This window comes from Fragaria vesca, linkage group LG2 (assembly GCF_000184155.1).
Source record: "Fragaria vesca subsp. vesca linkage group LG2, FraVesHawaii_1.0, whole genome shotgun sequence".
Lineage (NCBI taxonomy): Eukaryota > Viridiplantae > Streptophyta > Magnoliopsida > Rosales > Rosaceae > Fragaria > Fragaria vesca.
The window spans coordinates 64,168-74,717 of record NC_020492.1 but is presented as its reverse complement, the minus strand read 5'-3'; the positions used below and the strand labels follow the sequence as shown (position 1 = coordinate 74,717).

At 36.4% G+C, this 10,550-nt stretch overlaps 1 protein-coding gene across 1 annotated transcript; it reads left to right on the top strand.

Annotated features, from left to right (window-relative positions):
* The first annotated feature begins 6,739 nt into the window (after window positions 1-6,739).
* On the top strand, window positions 6,740-10,030 carry LOC101304819 (double-stranded RNA-binding protein 2-like). The gene is made up of 4 exons (XM_004289569.1): window positions 6,740-6,839; window positions 7,478-7,725; window positions 8,179-8,398; window positions 8,618-10,030. The coding sequence occupies exons 2-4, from the start codon at window positions 7,480-7,482 to the stop codon at window positions 9,760-9,762; spliced, it is 1,611 nt and encodes a 536-aa protein (XP_004289617.1). The 5' UTR covers window positions 6,740-6,839; window positions 7,478-7,479; the 3' UTR covers window positions 9,763-10,030.
* Window positions 10,031-10,550: the final 520 nt, after the last annotated feature.

The following is a 10,550-nucleotide window of genomic DNA, read 5'->3' as shown; positions in this document are numbered from 1 at the left end:
GTATGTATCGAAATTAGATAGATAAGCATTAAACTTATAATTGGTGTCATTATGTGTTTGTCATTGCATCTTTATTTTTTTTTCCTTTTATGTAACTCTGTAAGTATTAAGAAATCTACATAAGTCATTCATATGAAATCTGTAGATTTCAGAAATCAGTTAAAGTTTGTGATTAAAAATCGATGGTTTTAAGAAATCAGTGAAAGTCTATGAACTTTTCAAAGAGTCTATAGACTTTTCAAAAAGTCAATTGATTAAAATTAGTCTGTATGAATCCAATTACAATACACCCCCCTAAGTAGAAGATTTAGAAAATAATGTGTATTTAGTGAATAGGTTGTGTATTTTCAATAAGGGTCTTTTGGAAAGTTTGGATATGTGTATTTAGTAAAATGTTAAAACAAAAAAGTTAAATAGGAGGTGTATTAAGTATGGAATGTGTATCTAGTATATATGGATGTGTTAATAAAATTTCTCATTAGGAGATATATGGAAAAAACAATTGCCTATAACAAGTTGAATCTTATACCATAGGAATGGACATCATTGCATCACTATGATTTCTGATTTCTATTTGTATTTTACAGCCCAAACTTTTTTCATTCCAAAAGCTAAACACACATTTAGGTTTTCTACATTATCAAGTTGCTTCCGTCCAAATTGGTTGAACAGCCGAACTACCCCCTTCTGCTTCTGATTCTTGTACAGCTCGGTGGTTATGAACTCTTTGGCAATGATGGGGTCCTTAAGGTCTTACAACTATTCTTTCTTTAAACATTTGAGATTTTGAGGAGCACATCCACTGTGAAATTTGCCGCGCATTGGCTGGGGCTATCTAAGCCTCCATTTCACTATGGTGATGAGATTATGAAGACGAGGCTGATCATGATGTTCCTTTGATTGATTTGGAATTGTTCTTCCATTCTAGTTTTTATTTTGCTTTCTTATTCCTTCTGTTGCTCCATATGATTCTTACTAATAATATTTCTTGGTGCAAGTTTTAGTGTCCTGCGTGTGAAACTAGAAGTCTAGAACCATTTCCTATTTTCAATTCATTACTATATTCTCTCTTCTACACGATGTTTATATCTGAGGCCTATGAAGGATCATAACTATCATTACATTGGTTACCATGTATGACATTAAAGTATGCACTCTAGAACTTTCCTTATCTATACCATTCCTACTTATTCTGCAGTATGCATATCATTCCATTTTGTCTATGTATTTCTGGAATACTGTTCTCTCTTAGTAACAAAATATGGAAGTGATAGTACTGTGGCGTAGGATTACATGTATTTTTTCTTGTTATACTGAGGCATTTCCTGGTCTAATCTATGCTCAAGTTTCTAGTAATATCTTGAAATGCATCTGTATGACCACATTGCTTGTGTTCATATTCTTGTCTTCAGGCTAACTGATTCCTTAGTTTTCTGTAAAATTAATTGAAATTTAAGTCGGACTTCTTCCAGAGTCTTACTAAAGTCGTTAAATGAACATTCTTTTTTACCACATCAATGAAAATAGAGATTCAATCATCAAGTATGAGATTTTGTGGTTAGAAGTTTAGAACAGAGAATCCATATTCCAATCAAGCTAGAAGTCTCAATGAAAATAACGAATTTGAAGATGAACGTTTTTGTTTCTTTTGAAAGGGTTGAATACAAAAGGGTTGCAACTAGATTAGCATAGAGTAATTTTGGCCTCCAAACTCCAAACCAATAAGTTTTGATGAGAAGAAAGATAACAAACAGGCACTAATTCCATGCATGCAACCTGAAAGGAACATCAGAGGCCGGTCTAAGGACAACATTGCAAATGAACAGCACATTCCATGACATACACTTAAGCTACTGCAATATGATGTTAACAATCAGATCTAATCAATTGAGACTAACTGAACTTCCTGGGATACATTGACATAGAAAACATCATCCAAATGTTCGGCAAGTTGGTTTAATCGTATAATTTCATAGTATCTGGGCATGCCATTTGCTTCACCATAAAAAAGTGCCCAGTTTTTGTTAGCTTTAAAAGTACCTACCAACGTTTTGTCATTAAGCACAAACTTATGGAATTGAGGATTAGGAACCTCAATGAGTTCTAGTGTGGATGCAACACCAACATTTGGCAAAGGATTCACATTAGCTTTGAAGTTGGTTTCATCATTATCTGGCACAGGTTCCCCAGTTTTACCCTTTTTGCTAGGTAAAAATTCTTCTAGTGGGAAGCTTAATTTTTGTAGTGCCTTATTAGGTCCATCCACAGAAGCCGCAGCAGAATAGGGTGACCGATCAATTTCGAATGAGCCACATTCACCATACACATCTGCATTCTTTCTTTTCTTTTCAGTAGCACTGGACAGTGGGCTCTTCCCTGACCATTTTGGAGGGTTCACAAAATCATCATCATCATTACCAAGGTAAGAAAGGTTCTTGTTTTTCATCAAAGATATGAAAATGTGAGAGCCACCATTGAGTTCAGAAGGAATACTGACTTTTTCTTGAATAACATGCTCAGAATCAGGTCTAGCTCTATTTCCATTCTCGAAACTTCCAACAGATACAATTGAATTCCCTTCTTTTTGGTTCAGATTTCCCGATGTTCCTGAATACTTGGACTTCACTGAATCAGACTTGGATATTTCAACACCTTCCATCCTTACTGCAACCCCATGCTCACTATATTTCTTTCCAGTGTTAGAAGCTCCATCGACATCAGCAGCAACTGCCACCTTTGACACTGGATTTGAGGCTGCATTTTCAGCTTGAATTCTTTTTACAGGTGAGTTTCCAGCTCCATCATGATTGGATGGTACTTTTATAGGAATTTGATTAGGAAGCTTTGAATGATCTGCAAACTGGTTATAGAGAGAGATTTTGGATGAATACCTTGAATACCAAAATCAGACAACGTAGCAATCTATTTACAAAGTCCTTGGAACAATCATACACTGTTTTGCAGAAGGGGCAACTGGTGCTGAATGTGTCTGCTTGCCCCTTTTGATGCTCATTCATGATAGCATACTGTGACTGAGGGATATTATGAGCATTTCTTGCAGCATCACAGTGTTTCTTGAGAAATAAGTTTTCATCAAACTGATGGGCAGATGGTATTTCACCAGTTCTCAGTAGAGCTCTACACTTCATATCATATCTAAAATGTCTTCCAGCACCGCATTTGCTTCTCCAATCAACTTAAAAGCAGCCTCCGCACCAGCAAACTTGTTCTTATCAGGATGAAGTAACAGCCCGAATTTTTGACTTGTTTCTTGATGATTGCCTCATGAGAATATCTTTGAACCTGCAGAATCCCATACCAGTCCATTTCACAGCCGCCTAGCTTATTTTCCGCTGAGCAGAGAACATCACATATGGTGTTGAGGACAGTGGAAATGAGGTGATGGAAAGAGGTGATTTGATATGGTGTTGAGGAGAGGTGGCTTGGTGATAAGAGGTGAAGTGAGGATGAGATATGGTGGAGTGGTCTTGAGGTGATGAGAGGGTGAAGATAGGGAATTGGTGGTTCGGTGGTGTGAGGAGTATACTTAAGAAGTTGACAAATTTAAAAATTGATAAGCAATATTGACAAATTTATCAATTCAGGAGAGAGAATTTGTCAATGAATAGCTAAATTTTCTCTAATAGCTACTCTGCTGGAATACAACTCTCAAAATAGATTGATAACTATAAATTTCATCCAAATTTATCAACTATTTAATCAACAATTGCTGGAGATGCTCTTGAGAACATATGTATATGTATTTGACATAGTCTAACTAGATAATAGAGTAAGATACATATAGGGTTGCCACCACCAATTTGGTGTGCGAGAGAAACAGAGGGAAATTAGATTAGCATATACAGTAGCTTCTTTGTTTTCTATCAACAGAGAAGATTGGGGGGTTTTGGGGTTGGGAGTATTATTGTATTCTCTCCAATTGTCATAGTGGAAATTTCTCGCTAGCTCCGAAAGTGGACGTAGCTCAATCACATTGATTGGGTGAACCACTATAAATTTTGTGTTCTCATGTTCTACTTTTATTTATCGTTCTTTTGTCACTCAAATAGTTCCATTCAATATTCGGTTTGTTTACACTTCTGCATAATAGTAAAAAGCTTAGCTTTTCTTGTTGCTGTTTTGCTCTGCTATAAAGTTGTTATCTTGCACACAGTTTCGTTAGGGAGGCACCTCTCAGTCGCATAAGAGGCTCATGTATACGTTAGTAACAACCAATCAACGAACAAAAATGGGTCTTGTGTTCCTCATATGGAGCTGCTTTGGTGGTGATCTTGAATTGAGGGGTGGTCTTGCTTCTACGTACGCACAAGATGACGTTGAAAGGATTTGCGTGTGATTATGCGCACGGTGGTGCGGTGGGAAGACTGGTGATCAGGGACGCACAAACGGCAGTAAATAAAATTAGTGTTTTTTTTTCCGGTTTCTAGGGTTGCTTAGGTTTAGAGCAGAGTGCCTGATAACGTGTTGTATGAGAGAATATAACGACAATAACGGTCTACTCATTCATTGATAGAAATGTCTATTTATAGACATTATATAGAGTCTCCTGAATGACCTAGAAGTTCTATCCTATTCTAATAAGAAAACATATTAACTAATCATACGTGTATTAGGGCAAGACACATAACAGAATGACGGAAACATAATTTCCCTTAAACACATAGAAAGATTCATGTTATAGTAAATGCTAGTTAATGAATTGGTTGAATAAATTTGAATCCATCGAATGAAATGATTTAGACTATTTTTTTATTTTTTTATCTGATTTTTACCCATCATTCAATTCACCTTCATAAGTTGTTCCACACCCACCATGTCGGCCCATTTTTGCCGTCATTTCATAGATAAACAAATGCGAGTGACGATTACTATCAAAAAGATAATTCAGAATTTTCTTTTGCAGGTAGCTAAGGTCCTCAAGTTGGGAAGAAGATCTCATCAAAATTTGAATTCAGGGAAAATATTCTGGCATAACTCAGGCCTTGAGTGTTTTTTGAGCAGCCATTAGAAATATTGTTAGAATTTTATGTTTTCTTAAAATAGAAGAAAAAGATTTGGATATTCTATAGATTTGTAGACATGTAATCAGATTAAATGTTTTAGAAATTTTTGAAGAATACATTTGAGGATTATTTGATATGTTCAGAATTTCGGGAAAAAAGGCCGCAGCAGAGCTCGGCCGGGGTCTCTTGCCTAGTTGTTTATTATAACATAACCGATAACTATATCAACGTTTATTAAATTTTATTATATAAGATTTTACTGGGACTAAAGCATTATTCTTATGGTGGGAGGCCGAGGCTTCGGTAAGATAAAAGAAATATTTATTAATATCATTAATTCACCTTTAAAAATAAAAAAAAGAAATAGAAAAAAGGTAAAATTGGTAATGTAATGTTATGAATTGACAAGATATATTATATAGTTTTATTTACTTACATGACACATATAATTAAGGCCACAAATTTAAGGCCGCATATCATGGGTAAGGTAAGGGTGTGTTAATGTATGTGATGCATCAACTTTATCCTCAAGTTGTAAAATAAGCTCTCAAAGTAATAATATTAGTCGTTAAAGTTGTAAGAAAAAAAAAATTAGTTACAAAATTAGTCCTCATTTGTCTTTAAAGTGGTAATTGAGTCCTCAAAGTTGTAATAACTTTTTTTAATCACTTTGAGGACTCAATTACCACTTTAAGCAAACATTTTACCACTTTAAAAACACATGATTACTAATGTTGTAACTAGAAAGTTTTACAACTTTAATGACTCATATTACAACTTCGAGGACTAATATTACTAATTTGATAACTTAATTTACAAAGTTGATGCATCACATCATTCACATGCATTAACACATTGTAAAATTTTCCCACATGTTTTCATCTATTTCTGTATATGACCTAAGAAACTTAAGGACACATGATTACTAATGTTGTAACTAGAAAATTTTATAACTTTAAAGACTCATATTATAACTTCGAGGACTAATATTACTGGTTTGAATACTCAATTTACAAAGTTGATGCATCACATCATTCACATGCATTAACACATTGTAGAATTTTCCCACATGTTTTCATCTATTTCTGTATTATGAACTCATTTTCAAATTCAGAAAACTTAGATAACAATATATTATATGTCTTTTTCTTTTTTTTCTTTTTATCAACGCTCGTGCATTTGTTATAATCATCAAACTTACAAAAAGGGTTTCGAAGACAACCCTAACAAAAGAGAGTACCACTTCTCTAATTAATCATCTCTATCTATTTGATCCCTCATCCCCAATACAGATATGAACACATCAACAATATTCACTTGGTCATCAATTGATCAAGAAAATAATGGTTAACAAACATTAGATATGTGAATAAAAATGTAAAGAGAATTATTAAGAAGTTTAGTATAATGCCATTTTCCTAATCACTCCTCAAAATCCTGTAAACATGAAACCGAGCCTAATAAACAACGTGTGTGACCCAACCAAAGTGTTGCACACTCACACCCAAGTGACCCAACCAAAGTGTTTCACCCAAGTACCCAACAAAAAGTGAACGTCAAAACTCTGACGTATAAATTGGCAGAGCTCAAAGTTGGTATACATGTATAGAGATTAGAGAGTACACATTCATTCTATTCTCTACCGTCCTGACTGCGAAAGTACTCAAAAGTAGAAACACAATTATATATAGAATGGCGTGAAAAAGAAAACTGATACCCAATAAAAGCCCCACACTTTCCACTGCTCTGTCTCTCTTATCGTTCTTGCAGCTTTTTGGTATCTTTAGCCTCTGGAAACTGAGCTAACCCACGAAGGTGAATGCCTCTCTCACTCTTTTGGTTCGTACCCAGATCGTTTTTTTTGCATTTGATTGCTTAAAGTTTGAGTCTTTGATGCTTTTTGAGACAATTTGGTGTGTGTTCAATTGGTGGTGTGAATTGGGTTTTTGTGATTGGTTTCTTTGAGTTTGGTAGTGATTGTGTTTGTATTGATGTGGGTTTGGGTGTTGGTGATGGAAAGTAACTTCCTTTTGATCATTTGTGAGGTGGTGTAGTTCATTGTGTGATTTGAGATTCTGGGTTTTGGTTGGTATTGATTGAGGAGTTGGTTGAAACTTGGAAGTTACTGTGGTTGGTGAGAATGATTGGTGTGTGAGTTAATCAGTTGTATATTCTGTTTTCATTTTGTGTGGATCAAGATTGTTGATATGCGTTTGTTTAGCATTGTGGACTTTAACTCTATTGGATTGTTAGGGAAGTATGGAAGATATTAAACATTGTGCCTTAGGATTTTGATCGTGTTAAGCTAAGATAATAAGAAACTGCAGTGGGCACATGAACCATTCATGCTTATGCATTATGTTCTTCAGTAGGGAAGAGGAGGTCCACTAGCGGTTAGTTTCTAGTTCTTTGAAACAGAGCCCCTTTTTCTAATGTATGCTGTCTGGATACAGGCATGTATAAGAACCAATTGCAAGAGTTGGCTCAGAGAAGTTGTTTCAATTTGCCCTCTTATTCATGCATACGGGAAGGTCCAGATCATGCCCCTCGATTCAAAGCAACTGTCAACTTCAATGGAGAAACTTTTGAAAGTCCTACATTTTGCACTACCCTTAGACAGGCAGAACATGCTGCAGCAGAGGTAGCATTGAACACACTTGCAAGTAGAGGACCTTCCAGAGCATTGGCTGCAAGAATATTGGTGAGTAGCAGAAGTCACATTGATTTCCTTCTTTAAGTTTAGGTTACCAATTTCTAGATGTATTCACAATATGGGAGTAAACAATGAATGACCATATCCAATATATTCAATAGTTTACCTACCTAATGACCAAGCAATCCCAATGACTGTAGATTACCCTAAAAGAGTTAAAAATTTAAAGGGAGACTGTTTCAAGACTTCATTCTGCCTTGCAAAATAATGGTACTTCTGATAATAGAGAAGTAGAATCTTGTTTGATAGAGATCATGAAAGTGAAAGTACCAAAAGACCAGTTTAAGTAAACTACATATGCTACTCCCCTCTTGTTGTAGTGGACTTCTTTGCTACTCGGTTTTCCAAAAGATGGATTCCACCGTTTTAATTGGCATCTGGCTTTCTTTCCTAATTTAATGCAAACTGCGGCATAGCTGATCAATACGTCTTGCTGCACAGGATGAAACTGGAGTTTACAAGAATTTGCTTCAGGAGACTGCTCACAGAGCTGGTTTAAAACTTCCTGTTTATACAACTGTTCGATCTGGACCCGGCCATGGTCCTGTTTTCTCATGTACAGTTGAGCTAGGAGGAATGAATTTTATTGGGGATCCAGCTAGGACAAAGAAACAAGCTCAGAAAAATGCTGCAGTAGCTGCTTGGACATCCCTGAAAAGATGTATGCACTATCTCATTATTATTTCCTTTACGTCTTGCTCTAAGTAGGTTTGCTAGAACTTAGAATCAGACAAGCATTGAAGCATATATGGTTTTGCCTTGAAAAACTTGCATGCATTGTTTACTGCATTTTGCTGCTTACAATTCAGATTGGAAACTTGCGTAAAGAAAAATACAGTGAAACACCTATATATATAATTACTCTATGTTACTTATGCAGTGGCTCAACGTGATTCATCTTCTCCCTCTATGGAGTTCCAAGGCATTGAAGAACAGGAACAAGTGATCATTTCTCGTATTCTTGGACAATTACGTCCATCTGACCCTAAGGACCCTCGAAATGATCGCAGACATGGACAACATCGAAACACTCCCATCTGCAGCAATTCTACCATGCCAATGCCAAGCCTATATCCGATGCAATTCCATAACTGGGCTTATTCTTCTAATTATTCGTCTGAACTAGCCATGTATCAGTTGTGGCAGCAAGAGCAGTTACTACAGCAACAAAACCGATTGTTGGCGCTTCCTGTTTTACCAGCTGTTGCATCCATTCCTCAAATATATCCATTTATGCAATCCATGCTTCACCCAGATCACTGTCTCTACTTTCCATCAAGAGAGGAAGCGTCAACCTCTGTGGGACCAAAAATTACAATTTCTACCTCAGGCTCATCATTCTGCTTCTCAAACCATTTGGTTCCTAATCCAATCAGGGGCAAGTCCACAGTGACTATTCAAGAGATACAGGAAGAAAAATCAGAAGAATCGCCTGAGTACTCTCCATCTGTAGTGCCAGTTCCCTTTGGTCTTGGAAACAATACAACTGAAGTAAGAATCCAGGAACAAGTGCGGGATGGCAAACAAAAGCTTGTCGAGTTGGGAAGCAGAATTGATAACCTTAAGCTGGAAGGGAACCAAACTGCGCAATCTGAATGGGGTAACCCAGGGACCATGGATTCTAGTTTCCGGCCAATGGATTTCCGGTTACAAAATCCTCCAAGAATGAGTCCCCCTAGATGCCTTAGACCACCATCTGCTGCAGATCCTGTACTGATAAGAACTGTAAAACCCACTTCCTCACTAGGGTCTAGACCGTCTAGACCACATAACTTGCCAACCAGGTTTCCTGCTCCACCAAGAATGAGAGCTGGAAATCCTTCATATTTAGCCACCCCTACACTTGAAAGAACGGAATTTGGCAGGCCAAGACCTAGCTTCATGGCACCAGCTGTTCGAATTAGAACAGTTGTACCAGTTTGTTCAGCTCCACCAGCAAGAAGCATGCCAAGTACAAGCCAGACAGTGATACCCAACATGCAGAAGAATGATGCCAGTCAACAGGACATGCCAAGAGCAAGTTAAGACCTTCATTTTCTTCATATATGAACCAAGTATAGGTAATACACAAAGTCCTTTGAATTTCAATAGTATCTGGTGTGAGCAATAGAGCTGTATAAGAGAAGCAATTGGAGCTTATACATAGGAAATAATTCAATAAATGGGTAGCTTTTTTGGGAGTTACATGTATAAATTTGACATCGATTTGATTAGCTTAATCAGGGTGAGACATTCATCCTGATCTCTTATACATTATGATACCAATGAGGTCTGATCAGAGGAGCGGTTAGACAAATTGCTTTGCACAATCTGTCCAGAAGTCAATGTAGTTAACCTTCTTACCTCATAGTTCATACAATGTCACGAGGGGCCAACTCCATCAGACAAACTTTCATCAACTACAGTTTAGAGATTTCAGGTCATAAAGATTCATCCAAATGGTTCTAGATACTTTTTGAACCAAAAATTCTAATTTGGTTTTTTACAAAACTCTGGAACTAAAAATTTTGAACGATAACAAAGAACAAAAGATGTGGATGGGTTAGAGTTTTCAGAATTTTTAAGATACCAAAGATACAAAAGATGTGTGGCATAACCCTAAACTTTTGCTGGAAAATCATTTTAGTTTAGTTTTAACGTGACTAGTGATTACTGGCAAAGATGCTTTAAAGTTCAAACTTGACAAAAATGTGGATACATGAACCCTAATCAGGGATGACCAGTACTGCATGTTGTAGGACTTGTAGCCAAAAAAAAAAAAAAAGTAATGTTCAGTAAACGGTAAAGCCGTGAAAACCCCACCAAAACCCTAA